The 20,987-nt window shown below is 40.8% G+C and overlaps 1 protein-coding gene and 2 non-coding genes across 4 annotated transcripts in view; all 3 read left to right on the forward strand.

The window, feature by feature from the left end:
• Window positions 1-17,643, forward strand: part of rpl21 (ribosomal protein L21) — a 374,380-nt gene extending 356,737 nt beyond the window's left edge. The window contains exons 1-6 of one of the 2 annotated variants that reach the window (XM_060826109.1): window positions 1,071-1,099; window positions 1,777-1,855; window positions 3,193-3,254; window positions 5,527-5,639; window positions 14,779-14,929; window positions 17,517-17,643. In XM_060826109.1, the coding sequence (XP_060682092.1) occupies window positions 1,789-1,855; window positions 3,193-3,254; window positions 5,527-5,639; window positions 14,779-14,929; window positions 17,517-17,606 (483 nt within the window). In that variant the 5' untranslated portion in view covers window positions 1,071-1,099; window positions 1,777-1,788 and the 3' untranslated portion in view covers window positions 17,607-17,643. Of the gene's footprint in view, window positions 1-1,070; window positions 1,100-1,776; window positions 1,856-3,192; window positions 3,255-5,526; window positions 5,640-14,778; window positions 14,930-17,516 lie in introns of those variants that run through there. The other variant, XM_060826110.1, reaches the window with a different exon arrangement.
• Window positions 2,279-2,354, forward strand: LOC132817006 (small nucleolar RNA SNORD102). The gene has a single exon (XR_009644842.1). It is a non-coding gene; the product is annotated as a small nucleolar RNA SNORD102 (small nucleolar RNA).
• On the forward strand, window positions 7,621-7,755 carry LOC132817007 (small nucleolar RNA SNORA27). The gene has a single exon (XR_009644843.1). It is a non-coding gene; the product is annotated as a small nucleolar RNA SNORA27 (small nucleolar RNA).
• Window positions 17,644-20,987: the final 3,344 nt, after the last annotated feature.

The following is a 20,987-nucleotide window of genomic DNA, read 5'->3' on the forward strand; positions in this document are numbered from 1 at the left end:
CAGAGGATTTGACATTTCAGGTCGGGAGCTTTTATTAGGCCAAACCGGATGAAAGGTCCCGAATTGAAACATCCACTCCCCAGCTCCTCTGATGCTGCTTGACCTTCTGTGTTTTTTCCGCTCCACATTTTATCGACTCTGACTTTCTCGTATCAGCAGTCCTCGTTATTCAGAAGTCCGGGAAACGGGTTGAAACCTTATTTTTAATGTTAAGATTTTTCTGACGTGTATTTATACAGCTTTGTTTAGTGTTCTCTTGTTAAGTAACGTTGGTGGACTCGTGAATATGTGGTGACCAACAATCACGGTAGCTAACTGCAAAAACAAATATGATCCACGATGTCAAATTTCACTCTGGATCTGACTTGTCAAATATAATCACCAGTTGTGATTGCAACAATCATCAATGTTAATTTCAGAATTTATGTAACTCTGAAACATTAGCTCGCATCAATTAGAAATACAGTAAAGGTTTGCATTAATTCATTGTATGAACTATCCATGTAAGTGCAACATTAAATAATTGTATGTATAACTATTCCCATGATAATAATCTAATCTTAATTCAACAATTCATACTTTGAACTGAGTTGAGTGAAACAGGTCAGACTTTATCAAGTAAATTACAGTATGGATTAATTGAACTCAAACCAAACCCACGTCAATTAATCACTGACTCATTCCAAACTCCACCCAATCACCTCATGTGGCGTTTAAAAAGCCGATCTAAGCTTTTTTTAATCCTTCAAACTGACTATTACAACACAATCTTCTGTAAGGTTCAGATTCACCTTATTCTACATCAGCTTCCACTTAAAATGTTGGTGTTAAAATGATCTCAGTTTTACAAAGAATTCCACCGGCTAGAAAAAAGTCACGTGACTGTCAGTTTGCGGATCCTCAAAACCATTTCCGTAATTTAAAAGCGATCACTGAACGCGTATATATATTGTTGATATTCATTTAACAATGTACCTTTTCGATTAAATAAATTACACGTTTTTTTTTCCCTGAACAGGCACTGGGCTGGACAGCTCTGATTGCCATGTTAAGGCAGTTGGGGTCCTTCCTCTCTCTTTCCGCCGAGCTCCGCCATCTTGTAGGTATCGGGTTGTTGGAGCGCCGCTCGGGCCCTCATTAAAACAGGCCCAGGAAATTGTAAAAACCGATTTTCGTGTGCCGATCGCAACTTATAATGTGCTAGAGAGCAGGATGTGGGGGAATAAATTCCGTACGGTGTCGGGAGGCGTTCTCTTTTCCACGCGGGAGCTCTGAATTGTTCCCGCACCCTCAGTCTCGCCACATGGCCGCTGAGATCTGGACATGTGGCAATGTGAGGGAAATAAACTATTCCATCTGCCGTTAGAGGCATAAAGATAATAGTGGTGGGAATGTGGTATGTAGCCCAGCGTTTGGGACTCCAGATGTAATCGTCAGGTGCTGCGAAAGAGACAGGCAGGAAGAGCCGTGTTTGTATCAGTCATTGATTTTTCTCTAGAGTCCTACCTGGATCTGGTGTAGACTATTAGCAAATGTGGTTTGGAGAGGTTCAACCAAGATCGTCTAACGGTAATTGTCTTACGTGAAAACAAGACGACGGGGTTTATGGGGAATGTTGGCTAAGATGCTCTTGTCAGAGCTGGGAAGAGCTGAATGGCTTCCTGCGTTACAATTATCATTAAACAGCTCTCAGTAACAGCGCCGTGTTACGTGCGATTTGTGAGTCTCTACCTCCTCCCAGGAATGCTAAATAAACTGCAGGTTTTGTTTCTTCAGTGAAGGGTCAAAATGACGAACACCAGGGGCAAGAGGAGGGGCACTCGCTATATGTTTGCAAGGCCTTTCCGAAAACATGGTGAGATTCCTTCATTCATAGGTTTTTTGTTTTTAAAATTTGCATTAATGTTAGATGCAGTGTTTTCTCGTACTTTTCTTAACTCCTGAGCTGTGAATCTCGTTCCAGCTTTCTATTGATTTTTTTTAGCTAGTCGAATTTAATATAATTTAGGCAATTTGTGCAAACGAATGAGTTGCACCTTCGAGTTGACACTGATGGCTGAATTGTGCTTTTGATAGCAAACTGAGAAAACCAGGTATCTACACTGCATTTGGTGGTGTATTTGCATGGATTTCTTAAGACTCTGGCTTCTGGGATATAGGATGCAGTTGCATTTCACAATTTTCTGATTACGCTTGTGTTTATGTGTAAGATATTAGTGTAGTGGGTTTATTGTATTCTGTTAAGGTATGCTGTAATGTGGATTTCTGTTTTATCTGGTGCTCAATGATGATTGAACTCCAATGATTGCTGTATGAGGCAAGTTGAGCAAATTATTTCACCGGCACTGAGAGCAAACCAGAATTATTTAGGGAGTATGAATGAGTTAGTATTCTTCTCAAAGAATAATTTTAATGCATTTTTCAATCAACCTCTTATTGGGCCATCGCAACATTGAACAAACTTCTTATCTAATTCTGTTATCTAAATACAGCGTTTTATATCCATTGTTGTCCTAGAAGGCCTGACTAATCCTGGAGCTTGGTTACTCATGTGGAACTGAAAGCAATGGTGGCACAACTCAGTTTTTCATGGTGTGCTGGGTACAGAGTAGGTGTGGTCACCTAAACCTGGTCCAGTTGGTACGCTCTGCAAAGATCAGCATGTTATCAAAGATCACAGCAGTCTTCATTGTACCTCCGATATTTTTTGCTAAATGCATCATCTTGCACTTCTGTTATATTTGGCTATCATTCCAAATTTGGACATCAGGCAAGTTGAGATTTCACTGTGATTTAGTATCCATTGAACTTTGGGGCACACCACTGTCCTTGAGTCTGGAAAATAACCATGCACCATGACTTACTGTTTTCTGCCCTGAATGTGATTTTTCTCCCCAAGCTGACTCTAACCTTCCTTTTCACGAGCAGCAAATTTCTTAGACTTTTATGTGATACTTGATTGAGCACTTCCCTGACATGGACATCTTCCATTCTTTCCCGTCAATCTTTGCCTTTTTTAAATCAAAGGGTTTAATTAGATTGACTGGCATGATTTGCCTGTCAGAAAATTTTTCTGGAATTGTCTCCTTGGGATACGAGATAAAGAATTTGCAACTTTTTTTGGTAAATAATGTGCACTGCTTAGTTTTAATTGTTTAACTTGGAATTAAAATAGATTTGTTTTTTTTTTAGGGCCTGTTCCCCTCTCTACTTACTTCCGTATCTACAAGAAAGGTGATATTGTTGACATTAAGGTATGTGGCCATTATAAGACCATAAGGCGTAGGCGGTTCGATTCTTCGAGTCTACTCCACTGTTCAATAGGATCATGACTGATTTCCATATTCCTCGCACCTATTATCCTGCCTTTTCCTATAACCCTTGAGTTCCCTTACTGATCAAGAATCTTTTTCTCAGCCTTAAGTGTACACAAGGACTCTGCCCCCACGGCTCTGTGGCAAGATGTTCCAATGTCTCTCCACCCTCAGAAGAAATTCCTCCTCCATTTCAATCTTAAAATTGGCACCCCTTTATTTTGGCACTATGCCCTCTGGTCCTAGACTCTCCCATGAGAGAAACCTTTCTCTTGGCCGTTACTATCTCAAGACCCTTAAGAATCCTGTATGTTTCAATTGGATCATCTCCCATTCAAAACTTAGGATAAGCCAAAGTAAGTGGAGTTCCAACCTCTCTAACCTTTGTTCATAAGACAATCCTTCCATACCCAGGATCATTCTAATGAGCCATCTCTGAATGGCCTCCAATGAAACCATCTTTCTGTTTAAGAGGGCCAAAATAGCTCAGTGTACTACAGATGAGGACTCACTGGCACTTTTTGCACAGTTGCAGGAAGACATCCTTAGTCTTATGCTCCAAACTCCCTTGAAATAAGGGCCAATGTACCATTAGCCTTTCTTATTACCTTATGTATATGTGTGGTAGCTTTCTCTGTTTAAAGTACAAGTACTCCCACCCCCACCCCATCCTACCAAAAGTCCCTTAGCGTTGGAGCTTTTTGCAGAGTTTCTCCATTTAAGTACTGCTCTTTTGATAACAATAACAATTTGTAGTGTTGCAGTTGTGATCACTAAAACGCTCTTACACGTTTGTAACAAACAACTAAACAACTTTTCACTTTTGCACATTACGCTCTTACACGTTTGCATCACAAGTTATGAGAAAGTGCACTCCCTATATCATTTTTGAAGCATAAATATTGAGAATTTTGAGGTAGTTGTGTATTTTGTAGTGTTTAACGTTGCTGTCAGCAGTACTCTTGGGTGATTGTATATTCATGAGAAGCAAGATAGGCCTTTACTTTGCTGTTGTCCTAATTTAAACTTCACATTGCTGGAGGCTTTTCATAAGGTTTTTTCGCTTTCGACGTGATATGTTTCTTGTGCAGAGAAAGGTTGAGGTTGAAGTAGGATTGCCTCATTAATTGCAGTTTTCTAAATATAAGATTGGTTCTTTTAGATGAATTAATCTTGTGTATCTTCAAAGTGAAGCAAGATTAAAGAACTGTCCTTACCTATGTTACATGATAGTTAGGACTTTCCAGCTAACACTGTATATGTGGAAGGTGCACGTGCCATTCATTCTATTCGACCTGTTGTGCATTCCTGGCTTCTTCCTGTTTAATCTACTTTTCTAACCAACTTGTTCAGAGATGTTTTTCCACACCTATGGAGCAGGTGGCACTAGAACTTGGGCATCTTGGTCTGGGGCAGGGAAACTACCGTTACACCATAAGTGAGTCCAAACGTTATACCCCTCTGGAGTAGGTGGGACTTGAACCCAGATTCTCTGGTTCAGCGATAGAGACATGACTGCTATATCACAAGTGTTGTTTGATTGTCACTTTCTATGCAGTTATATTCAGATTGCATTTCCTGCAATACTAATAGGGTATTTAGGAGATTTCAACTTTCCCATTATTAATTGGAATGGTCATTGTGTAAAGAATTTAGAGGGATTGAATTTCTTGAAATGTATTCAGGAGATCTTTTTATATTAACACTTAGAAGGTTCAACAAGGGATGGCACACTGCTTGACCTGATTTTGCGGCATGAAACCAGACAAGTAGTTGAGGGAGCAGTGGGGGGGGAGCGTTTTAGTGATCACAACTGCAACACTACAAATTGTTATTGAGAAAATCTGCAAAAATAAAAGACCGGGTTTAGATTAGTGGAAGACAGATTTTATTAAAATATGGTAAGATCGTACCAGCATAGATTGGGAACAGATCTCCACCTTAAAAAAACTACGTAGATGAGCACCTGAAATGTCATAACATTTCGACGGGCCAAGTGCTGGAAAGTGCGATTCTTGTATATAGGTTGGTGCAGACTTGGTGGGCTAAATGGCCTCTTCGGTGCTGTATGACACTGAATATAGCTCAGCACCCTCATGGGCAATAAATGGTGGTCTGAAACCTACTTTACTTTAATTGAACCATGCTTAATAGATTAAATTCCCCTTCATGACTGAACAGATTAGTTGCTAAACTGTCTGTCTTTCATTAGGGCACAGGCACTGTACAAAAGGGTATGCCCCACAAATGTTACCATGGCAAGACTGGAAGAATTTATAATGTTACACAGCATGCTGTAGGCATTATTGTCAACAAACAAGTCAAGTGAGTATGAACAGTTTAAATTTTTGCATTTAAGTCGTCCTTTTAAATCTTTGGAAAAACCCGAAAAAATGCAGATTTTGTTTAGAAAATTAATGCCAAACAATGAAGGGAATAGTTTCAGAATGGGGATTTGTTAAGCAACGGTGGGGCAATAAAAAATTTTAGAACTGGATTAAAATTTTAATTTGGATCTGTGGGGGTCACAAATTATTGATTAGCGGTGAGTGGGATTTTGCTGAAGGGGAACAGAATTTATAAACTGAAGGTATTGAAATGTGGAACATTCACGTTAAAATGATGAAACATTCAAATCTGATGGAGACTTGGGCATGATTGTTGGTAGGCAGTTGGGTGTACTTTGCCTTTGGATGATAAGAATTCTTGATGGATCTCAGCTCAGAATTTAATGGAATATTTACAATTGCCAGCAGTCTGTTTCAGCCTGAGATAGTGGGTGACATGGTTAAAATGCTGGAAGGTGTTTCGTGTTTGTGGTGTTGACCGCAAGATGATTGTGATTCTGATGTTTAATTGGAGAAATTTTCAGCTTGTCTAAGACTGGATGTTAAGAAGACATTCCATCAGGAAGAGATGGACTGGGTGTCACTTAATATCTGAAAATTGACTTTTGTTATGCAGCAGCTAAAGGACAGTACATAGATGGGGCCATCAGAGTTTCTTGCAGCTTCCTGGTAAAGGTACCTGAATAGGAAGAAAGTTGTAAGCTGATGTAGCCAAACTATATCATGCCACTACTATCTGGTGCATTTTGTAGAAGCACAATTGATTAAAACTTTACTTTTTCAATTAGAAGTGTTCAGCAATGGACTTAAAATGAGAAGGGGGAATCTGAAGAAAGTTTTGGAGGATAGAGCTGAATTGACAGGAGTATCCAAGGGTATCAGTGCGTAAGAACGCATGCACAGAAGTGTCTATATGAATAGATGTTATATTTTGGTTACATTGGAAGAGGTATCAAAAGTTTGCATGAGCTCTCGTTGTGGAGAGTAGACTGGCGGGTGCTAAATTGTGGCTCTGTGGTTAGCACTGCTGCCTCAAGTGCCAGAGACCCAGGTTTGATTCTAGCCTCAGATGACTGGCTGTGTGCAGTTTGCACGTTCTCCCTGTTTCTACATGGGTTTTCTCGCTCCGGTTTCCTCCCACGGTCCAAAGATGTACGGTTTAGGTGACTTGGCAGTGCTAAATTGCCCATAGTATTTAGGGATGTGGAGGTTAGGGGCATTAGTCAAGGGAAATGTTGAGTAATTGGGGAATGGGTCTGGATGGGATACTCTTTAGAGTATCAGTGAGGACTTGTTGGGCCAAGTGGCCTGTCACTACACTGTAGGGAGATATTCTATGATTCTAAACAATTTTGAGTTTGTCACAACAAGGGTGCAAAAGAATTTCAATTGCATGTAGGCTAAAAACAGTACTGCACATCACTATGCTGTCTTGGGGTGGGCAAAATACTTTTTGAAGCTTAAGTCTGGATTGGATGTTGAGTTGTGACCATTTGTTGGGAGGTGGGTGAAATTGGTGAGAAAATTGTTTGGTATTCCCAGTTCCAGTGGCTTCGGTACTGAATAACCACTCCCAGTCAGCACATACTGTGGGCGGCACGGTGGCACAGTGGTTAGCACTGCTGCCTCGCAGCGCCAGAGACCCGGGTTCAATTCCCGCCTCAGGCGACTGACTGTGTGGAGTTTGCACGTTCTCCCCGTGTCTGCGTGGGTTTCCTCCGGGTGCTCCGGTTTCCTCCCACAGTCCAAAGATGTGCAGGCCAGGTGAATTGGCCATGCTAAATTGCCCGTAGTGTTAGGTAAGGGGCTTCGGCGGGTCGGTGTGGACTTGTTGTGCCGAAGGGCCTGTTTCCACACTAAGTAATCTAATCTAATACATTGTATAGTTGACAGTTTGGCATGACACTGTAATGGGCCAGATATATTGTATGAGCTGTTAGTGCTGTGTGATCAATTTTGTCACCCCTCTCACTTTGCCAATGAGACACGTCATGTCTCTGCTGGCCATTCAAATGGGGTAGAGTAAAATATCCTTTTAAAAACCCAAGCATGTTATATATAACATGACTTGGTTCCTGTCAGAGGGAACATTTAAGAATATTGGAGAAAACTCTTGCCCCACCATCTTGATGTTAAGTCTAAATTTTAAGCCTTTGTAATACAACCTCATTCATAGACTGATGATTTTCACTTCTGGGATTAAAGTAATTGATTATGAAAGTATATCATTGTATCTGCTGCATAAGACTTGTCTCAAGAATAGTTATAAATGAAATTCTTCAATAAATTTTTGGTAATTTTTCTTGATATTTAAACTTTCACGATTAATACATCGTGGGAAGTTCACAAACTGCATTGTAACGGTGTTATGTGACATTCACAATGTTTGACCGTGCAAAGCAATGCAAACGTAGGGAATGAACGGTCCTATTGCACCCAGTGTTCTCAAAAGGATGCCCACTCTACTTCAAAACGCTAATCGAAACTGTCAGAAATTCACTCTCATTTCTTGCTAATTCTGTTAACCGTTATCTAGGTGAGCAACCATGGCAAGCTAATTTCACTTTTTCAGGATTATTGGCTACATTCTGCTGCCATTATTTTTATTGTCAGCTCACCTCGGCTGCTTTCTAATGTTCTATCTTAATTGTGAAAATAGTTTTTAAAATGGCACACTTCCGTTCGTTTTTGAACTTGAGGGTCATTGTGTACATCAAATTAATATTCATAGAATCATGGAAGCACAAAAAGAGGCCCTTCAGTCCATTGAGTCTGCATCACCAAAAACTACTCTACATCTACACTAGTTTCACTTAACACTTGACCTATAACTTGGAATATAATGATGTTTCAAGTACTCATCGAAATATTATTTTTAAAAGTTGTTGAGCTTTCTGACTCAAATACCTTTTTTCTTTAAATCTTCCCACCTTACATTTCAAAATTGTCACTTTCTTACTGGCATTTCAGATAAATGTCTGTTTTCTATCCAATCTTTTCTTTTGTTCTAAAGAAACTAACCTGAAGTTATCTACTCTCTATTCATAGTTAAAATACTCCATCGCAGCCAGCGTCCCAGTCAATCTCCTCTGCACCAATTGACTGCCATTATCCTTCCTATATACTGACTTCCATTGCACCCAGTACGACACCTGTGGTCTAACCCACCAAAGTTTTATACAATTGCAAGATGTGCCCCCTGTTCTTATAATCTATGCTATGAGCTAATAAAGAGGCGAAAAGTGTGGCGTTGGGAAAAACACAGTAGATCAGGCAGCATCCGAGCAACAGGAGATTTGACATTTTTGGGAGCAAGCCCTTCATCTGCAATCCTGTTTATTCTGCGACTAATAAAGGCAAGCATCCCATATACTTTCTTAACCAGTGTATTACGTTGTATTGCCACCTTCACAGATCTATTATACCACTGGAGACTACATCCAGTCAAACGAAAAATCTTCTATCTCTACTCTCTGTCTTCAACTATTAACCCAATTTTAGATCCAACTTGCCAAGTTGTACTGGATTCTGTATGCTTTTAACTTTTGAGTTACCCATTTGAGATCTTGTCCAAGATATTTTTCCAGTCTACATAAATTACATCACTTGTTATCCTTATTTACGCACCTGAGCACCTCTCAAAATTCTATCAGATATGTTAGGCATGATCTACCTCTGATTCAATTAGTTTAATCTATCACATAGAGTCATAGTGATGTACAGTTTGGAAACAGACCTTTTGGTCCAATTTGACAATGTCAACCAGATAGCCTAACCTAATCTAGTTCCATTTGCCAGTACTTGGCCCATATCCTTCTAAACCCTTCCTAATAATGTACCCATCCAAATGTCTTTTAAATATTGCAATTGTACCAGCCTCCACTACTTCATCTGGCAGCTCATTCCCTACACACACCACCTTCTGGGTGGAACAGTTGTCCTTTCTGTTCCTTCTAAATGTTTCCCCTCTCACCCTAAACCTACGCCCTGTAGCTCTGGACTCCCCTACCCCAGGGAAAAGACCTTGTCTCTTTACCTTATCCAATCCCCTCATGGTTTTATAAACCTCTATAAAAGTCACCCCTCAGCCTCCAGGGAAAACAGCCCCAACTCATTCAGCCTCTCCTTGTAGCACATATCCTCCAATCCTGGCAACATGCTTGTAAATCTCTTCTGAACCCTTTCAAGTTTTGCAATGTTTTCTCAATAGGAGGCAGACCAGAATTGTACACAATATTCCAAAAGTGGCATAACTAATGCCACAACATGACCTCCCAACTCTCATACTGTGTCCAGTGAAGGAAAGCATACCAAATGCCGCCTTCACTATCTTATCTACCTGAGGCTCCACTTTCAAGAAGCTATGCACCTGCACTCCAAGGTGTCTCTGTTCAGCAACATTCCCCATGACTTTACCATTAAGTCCTCCTAAGATTTGCCTTTCCAAAATGCAGCACTTTTCATTTAACTAAATTAAAGTCCACTCCTCAGTCCATTGGCCCATCAGATCAAGATCCCATTGTAATCTGAGGTAACCTTCTTTGTTGTCCACTATACCTCCAATTTTAGTGTCATCTGGAAAGTTACTAACTATACCTCCTATGTTCATATCCAAATCACTTATATAAATGACGAAAAGTAGTGGACCCAGCATCGATCCTTTTGGTACACCATTGTTCACAGGCCTCCAGTCTGAAAAGCAGCCTTAAACCACACCCTCTATCTTCTACCTTTGAGCTAGTTCTGTATCCAAATGGCTAGTTCTCCCCAAATTCCATGAGATCTAACCTTGCTAACCTGTATACCATGAGGAGCCCTTTTCAGATATGTTACTGAAGACCATGTAGACCACATCCACCACTTTGCTCTCATCGATCCTCTTCACTATTTCAAAAAAATGCAATCAACTTCGTGGGGTTGTGATTTCTTACGCACAAAGCCATGCTGGCTATCCCTAATCAGTCCCTGCCTTTCTAAATGTACATACCGTAAATCCTGTCCCTCGGGATTCCCTCCGACAACGTGCCTACCATCGACATTAGGCTCACAATCTATTAATCCCTGGTTTTTCCTTATCACCTTTCTTAAAATAGTGGCACCACATTAACCAACCTCCAGTCTTCTGTTACCTCACCTATGACCATCGATGATACATTTATCTCAGCAAGGGGCCCAGCAATCGCTTCCCTAGCTTCCCACAGAGTTCTAGTGATCAGGTCCTGGGGATGTTTCCACTTTTATGTTTTTCAAGACATCCAGCGCCACCACCTCTAATATGGACATTTTTCAAGCTGTCACCATCTATTTCCCCACATTCTGTACCTTCCATGCCCCCCTCCGTAGTTAACACTGATGCGTAATACTTGTTTACTATTTCTCCATCTCCTTTGGGTCCACACATAGGCCGCCTTGCTGCTCTTTGAGGGCCCTGTTCTCTCCCTAGTTATCCGTTTGTCCTTAATATATTTATAAGGTCCATTTGGATTCTCCTTAACCCGGTTTGGCAAGTCTGTTGCTTGTGCCCTTTTTTTTTGTCCTCCTGATTTCCCTCTTCAGTATGCTCCTACTGCCTTTATGCTCTTATAAGGATTCACTCGATCCCTGCTGTCTATATCTGACATATGCTTCCTTTGTTGTTGACCAAAATGTCATTTCTCTCGTCATCCAGCATTCCCTACACCTACCACCCTTGCCTTTCACTCTAACAGGAATATATTGTCTCTGGATTCCCGTTATCTCAATTTGAAAGCTTACCTTTTCCAGCTGTCCCTTTATCCTGAAACATCTACTCACTATCAAGTGTTCTTGCCTAATAATATCACAATTGGCCTTCCAATTAGAACTTTACCTTTTAGATCTGGTCTGTCCTTTTCCATCACTATTTTAAAAACTAATAGAATTATGTTCGCTGGCCCCAAAGTGGGAGCTTAGGGAGAGTCTGCAATAAGAGTCTCCCTCTGACATCTCAGTCACCTACCCTGCCTTATTTCCCAAGAGTAGGACAAGTTTTGCAGCATCTCCGGTAGGTACTTCCACATACTGAATCAGAAAATGTTCTTTCACACACTTAACAAATCCCCCTCCATCTAAATCCTTAACACTATGGTAGTCCCAGTCTATGTTTGGAAAGTAAAAACCTCTTACTATAACAATCCTATTCTTGTAACAGATAACTGAAATCTTTTTAATTTGTTTTTCAATTTCTTGCCATCTTTTGGGATGGGGGGAGGGGGGTGCAGTCTATAATACAATCCCAGTAAGGTCATCATTTCTTTCTTAATTCTCAGTTCCATCCAAATACCCTCCCTGGATGTATTCCGAAGAATATCCTCCCTAAGTACAGCTGTAATGTTATCCCTTATCAAAAATGTCCCCAACCCCCTTTCTACCCTTCCTGTAGAATTTGTAGCTGAAAAATATGTTGCTGGAAAAGCGCAGCACGTCAGGCAGCATCCAAGGAGTAGGTGAATCGATGTTTTGGGCATAAGCCCTTCTTCAGGAATCCTGAAGATGATTCCTGAAGAAGGGCTTATGTCTGAAATGTCGATTCTCCTGCTCCTTGGATGCTGCTGACCTGCTGAGCTTTTCCAGCAACACTTTTCAGCTCTGATCTCCAGCATCTGCAGTCCTCACTTTCTCCCTGTAGAATTTGTATCCTGGAACATTAAACTGCAAGTCCTGACCATCCCTGAGTGATGTTTTTGTAATCGCTACAATATCCCAGTCCCATGTTGCTAACCATGCCCTGAGTTCATCTGCCTTCCCTGTTAGGTCTCTTACATTGAAATAAATGCCGTTTAATTTATCCGCTTTGTTCATGTCTGCCCTTACTGTTTGTTTGACCCCTCCTTTTTTCCAGTTGTCCCTTTCCCAGATTGATTTCTTTCCTCACTATTTTCCTGGGACCCCCACCCTTCCTAGTTTAAATCCTCCCAAGCAGCTCTAGCAAATATTCTGGCCAGTATATTAGTCCTCTTCCAATTCAGATGTATTCTGTCCTTGCAGAGGTCAATTCTACCCTAGAAGAGATTCCCATTATCTAAAAATGCAAACCCTTCTCCCCTGCACCAGCTTCTTAGCCATGCATCCGTCTGCTCTATCCTCTTATTCCTGCCCTCATTAGCTTTTAGGACTAAAAGTAAACCAGAGTTTACAATCTTTGAGGGCTTCCTTTTTAATTTCCTGTCTAACCTTTTATACAGAGGAACCTTGATTATCTGGCATTTGATTATGGGATAGGCACAGGAGACTCCTGCACTACCTACCTACCACTTCTACCTTTCCTGGAGTTAACCCTGACTGTACCTGCAGCTCTTCTCCCTTCCTATAACTAGTTCCTATACATTACTTATTGCCTCTAAATGCCGTTCAAACTGATCCATGCAGTCTGATAGGATTCACAACCAAAGACACTTCCTGCAGACATGTAACATGGAAACTCTCCTTAAACTCCCACATCTGACAGGAATAGTACATCACTCTACTAAAACCATCTTTGTTCCTTCTCCGTGTACAAACCCAGAAAATAGCACTCTCTTATTGTTCTAGGTACTGCTCCAGGCTAACAATACTTCTGGCTTATATTTAATCAAGAGACGGATCTTAATAAAACATAATCAATAACAAACCCACTCTATTTACTATTGTAGATTTACAACAAGGCCACACTTAAAAACTATGCTCTTATCTGTTCCTGTGCTGTGAGCTTGTCCACATAGTCTCCTCCACAGTCAGCTGTGAATTTTGCTGTGTCAGACAGCAGTATAGGTTTCTTTCTGTTGAGCATGTGGTCGCTTGTCTTTGTCTGTCGTCCTCATTTTGAAAGTGCAGTTGTTTTGATCGTTTGTACCCCAAAGTTCCAAAACAATGCAACAGTATATAAAACACTCTTGGAATTTGAGGAAATCGCCTCCAGCACCTAAAATACCTTAAAGGAGCAGCTCTTAACAAATGAAGGATTCTGGGTAATCCAAGATGGAGGACGGGAAAGATTTCTGGCTGTAAGAGCTGCTCCTTTTTTTAGGTATTTTAGGTGTTGGAAGTGATTTCCTTGAATTCCAGGAGCAGCAATTATTGTTTTATATGCTGTTGCATTCTTTTAGAACTTTGGGGGAAAAAAGTCAAAACAACAGCAGTTTTAAAAGGGAGAAGAGCAGACAAAGGAAACACATGACGAGGACAGTGCAGGAGACAGAGAGAACCTGCACAGTTACTGCCTTTGCTGTTTGAATTCGTGTATATGCAAGTATTGAAATTCTTAATTTGAGAAGGAACTGCACTGAATAGTCTCAATACAACTTGTCATGTATAATAAATCTAGAAGCACATTGAAATTTAAAGCTGAACAACTTGGATAGTGTACGGTATAAAACGATTATGCTGGCTAAGTAAGTTTCAGTTTTTTATATTTTGATATGCTAAACTAAGTAATGTTCTTTTTTCCTGAGGTCCTTATGCACTTAATGCAACTGCAACACACTAACTTCTGTGAACAACAACCAAATTTTATTTAGCACAGTACAGTACAGACTTTCTGGAGGAGCCTTTAACACACCTCACAGAGCTTACAGGGTCAATGTAAAATCACTCTGTTAACAAAGGAAACAGCACTTCCTTTATGCAAAATCTTTACATCAGTTAGTAATGCTCACAAGACAACCTCCAACCATCCCACCACAGTCACATGCTATCCTCGGGGTACAATGCAGTGACCGTATCACCTCCAGTAACAATGTAATGCAAATCATCCCTAAAATCACCCTCAGGTCTGGTGTGAATTGTATTTTTAACTACAGGGAGTAGTCAGAATTCCAACTATAATGTTCTTATTGATTTCTGAATAGGGGATGAAAATGTAAATAGTAGGAGGTGACAATGTAAATGGCTTTTGAATAACTAGTAAATGGCCATGCAAATGGCTTTGAATACCAAGAGATGGGAATGGGAATTTCCTTAATTTGCTGTAAGTCAGAGGCATCGCACCCTAGTCTCGGGACATCCAGTTTCTTGCAGGTCAGCCAAGCAAATTTAATCTGTTAATTTCAATTAAGACCTCCAGGTGTTATTGTTGGTTTTTAATGGTACTTTGAATCTAATGGTTTTGAATTACACCTTAGGGGCAAGATCCTTGCCAAGAGAATAAATGTGCGTATTGAGCATATTAAACATTCAAAAAGCAGGGACAGCTTTCTGCAGCGAGTGAAAGCTAATGAAGAGGCCAAGAGAGCAGCAAAGGAGAAGGGGACCTGGGTCGAGCTGAAACGTCAGGTAGGAACGGCATCGTGCCTTCAACGTTAAATAGCCATCCCAACCGCAAGTGCAATTTAATCAGTCAGATGCTGAAGGGTGTCACCATCTACATTTGATCATTACTGATTTTAGGGGGGAAAGTTCTGCCGTTTCAAAGCATATGATAATTTCTGAAGGGAGGTGTCTGACTGCTTGAATTTTTGGACCCAGCTGTATTGCTGCTGTGAGATTACGGTGGCAATAAATGGTATTATTGCAGCACCCTTACTGATATGGTTTCCATCTTTCTGAGCTGATTTCTGGGCACTTGATTCAGGGCTGCCCCCTCTCTGTTGGAGCTTTCTCCGTACCTGCTCTAAAAGGTGGACTTGGTACAGTTTTAAGAATTTCCATTTTATCTTTTCCTTGCTCGTTAAAACGGAGTTATTTTGGGTTGTTAAAATCTCCTATTGCTGCTATATTTGTTAACTTCTCTGAAGTGAGTTTCCATTTGATCCTCTTATCCCTGACTCTTTGAAAGCCTGGTTAACAAAGACAACAGTGTGTTTGCTTCTAGTGATTTTTACTTTTGCATGTACGTCCTTAATTGATGATCCTTCCAAGTTATCCCCCCTCACTGCTGTAATTCATTCCTTAACAAAATATTATTAAAATACCCTGTAACCATTAATGTTGAACTGCAAATCCTATCCATCTGTGATTTCATACTCCCACTTTCCTGTTTTGCATTGCCAAACTCAATTTTCTTATCTATTCTATGATTCTGCCTGCTGGACTGTCTCAGATCAACTTCAGTTTCTAGTTGCATCTCAACTCTTGACACCACTCCTCCCATTCCAGTACTTGTCAGGACCTTATGCTTCTGCCCATGTAGTTTAAATCTTCCTGACTGCTTTAACGAACCTTCCCACAAGGATGTTGCTCCCATTCCTGTTAAGTTTGATTAGATTAGATTATTTACAGTGTGGAAACGGGCCGTTCGGCCCAACAAATCCACACCGACCCGCCACCCAACCAGACCCATTCCCCTACATTTACCCCTTCACCTAACACTACGGCAATTTAGCATGGCCAATTCACTTAACTACATTTTTTTGGACTGTGGGAGAAACCGGAGCACCCGGAGGAAACCTACGCAGACAGGGGGAGAATGTGCAAACTCCACACAGTCAGTCGCCTGCGGTGGGAATTGAACCCGGGTCTCTGGTGCTGTGAGGCAGCAGTGCTAACCACTGTGCTGCCCACTCATCCAACTTCTCTAACAGTCTCATCTTGCCCGGAAACTATTCCAATTCATCAGGAATTTAAAGATCTCCCTCCTGCAGCACCCCTCCAGTCATGCATTCATTTGCTCTATCCTTGTCTTCCTATGCATACTATTGTGTGGCATCTTACTACCTTTTTGAATTCCTGCTTTGGTTCCCTATCTGCTCTCCCACCTGCCCAACCCCATATCCTGGACTTTGTACAGTGCCATGGCATTAATTGTGGCTGGTCTCCGCAGGCAAACTGCCCTGTTGAGGTTGAGAAACAGTTGCAAGTGAGATACACTGAAGAGATTCCCTAATTAGCTGCCTGCTCTTTCTGTTTGGCAGTTACCTCTTTGCTTGAACATCCTGAAACATCATTTCATCTTAATGGTCCAAGTGGATGCATTTCCTGCGCGTGTTCATAGGGGTCTCTAGGATTTTCCATCAGAAGTGCGTAAAGAACAGACCTGAGCTCCCCAGATTTTTCTTAACTAAATAGAATATAGACCGTTGCTCTTATTATCTTTATTCCTATCTATGTGTAAACTGGGAAGAGATTTTGGGGGAAAGTGAGGACCACAGCTGCTGGAGGTCATAGTCGAGAATAAGGTGCTGGGAAAGCACAGTAGGTCAGGCAGCATCTGAGCAGGAGAATTGATGTTTCTGGCAAGAGTCTCCTTGGGAAAGATTTTGCCAGACAGACAATCAGAACCCCTTAACTCTATTCAAGTAAAGAAATGTAGTTTGTTGTAAAATATTAATTTGTATTAAAGGACAAGGGCAGCAGATAGATGGGAACGCCACCTTCAAGTTCCCCTCCAAATCGCTCACCATCCTGATTTGGAAATATATTGTATCCCTTCATTGTCGAAGTCCCCACTAATTTCCTACCTACTTTCCTGTAACGTCACGCTTTGCTTTTGTCGAAACAGGTCTGCCATTGATCTGTTTGCTTTGGGGACCTCATTGATCCAGAGTCCCACACAGATCCACTGCCCAAGTTGTTGTGTGGTTCTGTTTCTGAGCTGAAAATGTGTTGCTAGAGAAGCGCAGCAGGTCAGGCAGCATCCAACAAGCAGGAGAATCGACGTTTCTGGTATGAGCCGTTCTTCAGCCATTCGTGAAGAAGGGCTCATGCCAGAAACATCAATTCTCTTGCTCCTTGGATGCTGCCTGACCTGCTGCACTTTTCCAGCAACACATTTTCAGCTCTGATCTCCAGCATCTGCAGTCCTCACTTTCTCCTGGTTCTGTTATTGGTTTGGATTCTAAGAATTTTGATTTATCTCCATTTCAAAATAAGTGAATTTCAAAATCATACCATTTTACTAATGTACTGATTTTCTACTTTGCAGCCTGCTCAACCCAGAAAAGCGCACTTCGTACGAACCAAGGCAAATAAGCCACAGCTGCTGGAACCAATTCCATATGAATTCATGGCATAATTTTGTAAAACAAATCCAATAAATATTGTGTGTCTGATTTTGTATTGATTTCATGCACCATTTGTCAATTTTCACCCCATCTTGACACAGTTGCGAATCACTCTTTGATATAGTTTGTGAATGATGTTGTGAATGCCAAACCAAGTTTTCTAACAAATGAACACTGAGGGTTAAAATATCAATTATAAACATATAATGAAATATAATTTTGTACTTGAAAAATATATAATTTGATATTTTGCAGAAATATTTGTATCATCTATAACTATAGGTGAGATGCCAGGTGAGTGGAGATTCACTAATGTTGAGCCTTTCCTTAAAAAGGAATGTAAGGAGAAGCCTAGGATATCTATACCTGAGTTTGACTTTGGCTATGTTGTTGGGGGTAATTCTGAAAGATAGGGTTTATGTGCATTTGGAGAGGCAAGAAATGATCAGTGGAAAATCAGCATGGTTTTGTGTGAGGGAAATTGTGTCTCTCAAAGTTGATTGGGTTTTTGGAGGAAGAATTCAAAAAGATTGAGGTCAGAGACGTAGACATTATTTGCTTGGGCTTTAGTAACGCCTTTGACAAGATTCCACATAGACAAATTAATCAAATTAGATCACATGGGATTCGGGGTGAGCTTGCCAATTGGCTTAACGGCAGGAGACAGTGCTGTTTGTTGGGGGGGTTTGTTGGACTGAAGTCCAATTGCATGTGTTTCATAGGGATTGGTGCTGGGTTCACTTTTTTGTTTGTCATTTTATATAAATGATTTAGATGAGAATCTAGAAGGCACTTGGATAACGCCAAAGTTGGTGGTGTCATGGACAGTGAAGAAGGTTAACTAAGATTACAGAGATAACTTGATCAATTGGGTCATTGGGCTGAGGAGTGGCAGATGGAGTTTAATTTGGATAAATGTGACGTATTGTAGTTGGGTAAAACAAACAAGCGCAAGGGTTCTACAGTTTAAAAATAGGCCCTTGTTAGTATAGAATAGGGACAGCTAGGGGTTCAAGTACATAAATATTTGAAACTTAACAAGTAGTTAGTGATTAAGCAGGCCATTTAGCATACTTGCCTTCCTTGTTCAGACATCATGTTGAGGTTGTACTAGATGTTCAGGACTGGTGTCCAATTTTTGTTGCCCTGTTGGAGGAAGGATATTATTAAGCTAGAGAGGGTTCAGAGGAAATTTACCAGGATGCTGTCAGGGCTTGAGTGTTTGAATTATAAGGATGTACTGTGACAGTTATTAAGAATGGAAGATTTCAAGACTAGGGCATTTTTTTAAGGTGAGACAGGAGGAGTAATTTTTCTTACACTGGTTTGGTGGAATGAACCAGAGGAAGTGATGGATGTGAGCATAATATAACTTTGAACAGTGGTTGGCTAATGTGATGCCACTGTTTTAAGAAAGGTTGTAAGGACAAACCAAGTGAGCCTGGCTGTGGTGGGTAAGTTGTTGGAATCCTGAGGAACAGGATGTACATATATTTGGAAAGGCAAGGACTGATTACGGATAGTCAACATGGCTTGATGTCTGGGAAATCATGTCTCAAACTTGATTGAGTTTTTGACAAAGTAACAAAGGGTTGATGAGGGCAGAGTGGTAGATGTGATCTATATGGACTTCGGTAAGGCGTTCGACAAGGTTCTCCATGGAAGACTGGTAAGCAAGGTTAGATCTCTTGGAATACAGGAGAACTAGCCGTTTGGATACAGAACTGGCTTAAAGATAAAAGACAAGGGTGGTGGTGAAGGGTTGTTTTTCAGATTGGAAGCCTATGACCAATGGAGTGCCACAAGAATTGGTGCTAGGTTCTCTGCTTATCATTTATATTAATTATTTGGGTGTGAGCATAAGAGGTAAAGTTAATAACTTTGCTGATGACACCAAAATTGGAAGTGGAGTGGACAGAGAAGGCTACCTCAGATTACAACAGGGTCATGATCAGATGGGACAATGGGCTGAGATGTGGCAGATGGAATCTAATTTAGGTAAATGTGAAGTGCTGCATTTTGGGAAAGCAAGTCTTAGCTGGACTTAACCACTTAATGGTAAGGTCCTAGGGAGTGTTGCTGAACAAAGACCTTGGAGTGCAGGTTCGTAGCGGTTTTCAGCTGTATCTCACCTTACTACACAATCGTAACAAGTCTCTAATACAGTTCTAACAAAGATAGTTGTATGGTCTACTTTCCTTTTTTTTACTTGCTGTGTGAGCATCTTCGATGTTTATTCCCTGGATATGAACATGCAAAAGATGACTTTCGAAATGTGTTTTTGCATTCTTCTCTCCAGTGGTTCTCTCCAGTGGGGCGCTTCACATAGAGTCATAAAGCTGTACACCATAGAAACGGACCCTTTTATTGCAACTCATCGATGCTGACCAGATATCCTATATTAATTTATTCTATGAGCCAGCATTTGGCCCTTACTTGTCTAAATCCTTCCTATTCATGTACTCACCCACTTCTCTTAAATATTGTAATTGTACCTGCCTCTGCCAATTCCTCTGGCAGCTGCTTCCATACATGGGCCACCCTCATCTGGGAAAAGTTGCTCCTTCGGTCCCTTTTAAACCTTTCCCCTCATGTTAAATCTATATTCTGTAGCTTTGGATTCTCTTATTGTGGAGAATACACCATGGCTATTCACCCTATCTATGCTCCTCATGATTTTATAAACCTGTATTAGATCACCCCTCAGCCTCTGGCACTCCAGGGAAAACAACCCCAGCCTATTCAGCCTTTCCCTATGACTCCAACCCTGGCAACCTTCTTGAACAGATGAACCTTGATTATCTGGCATTTGATTAACCAGATGAAGTACTCCATGTTTGTGTCCTTTGGATAATCGAGGCTCCTCTGTAAATCTTTTCTGAACCCTTCAAATTTCACAGCATTCTCCCTATAGAAGAGAGACCAGAATTGCACAAAATATTCCAAAAATAGCCTAAGCGATGTCCTGTACAGCTGCAACATGATCCCCCAACTCCTATATTCCATGTTCTGACCAATAAAGGACAGCATACAAAATGTCATCTCCACTATTCTATCTACCTGCAACTGCACTTTCAAGAAATTTATGCTGTACTCCAAAGTGTCTTTGTTTAGCGACACTCCCCAGGACCTTTATAATTAAGTGTGTAAGTCCTGCCCTGACTTGCCTTTCCAAAAAGCAGCACCTCCCATTTACCTAAATTAAACTCCATCTGCCACTCCTTGGCCCATCTGATGAAGGTCCTGTTGTGCTGAGTAACCTTCTTTGCTATCTGCTACACCTCCAATTTTGATGTCATCTTCAAACTTACTAACTATACCTCCTATGTTTACATCCAAATCATTTATATAAATGACAGAAAGCATTGTGATAGTGACAGATTTCTAACAAC

The sequence above is a fragment of the Hemiscyllium ocellatum genome, chromosome 6 (genome assembly GCF_020745735.1).
Source record: "Hemiscyllium ocellatum isolate sHemOce1 chromosome 6, sHemOce1.pat.X.cur, whole genome shotgun sequence".
Taxonomy (NCBI): Eukaryota; Metazoa; Chordata; class Chondrichthyes; order Orectolobiformes; family Hemiscylliidae; genus Hemiscyllium; species Hemiscyllium ocellatum.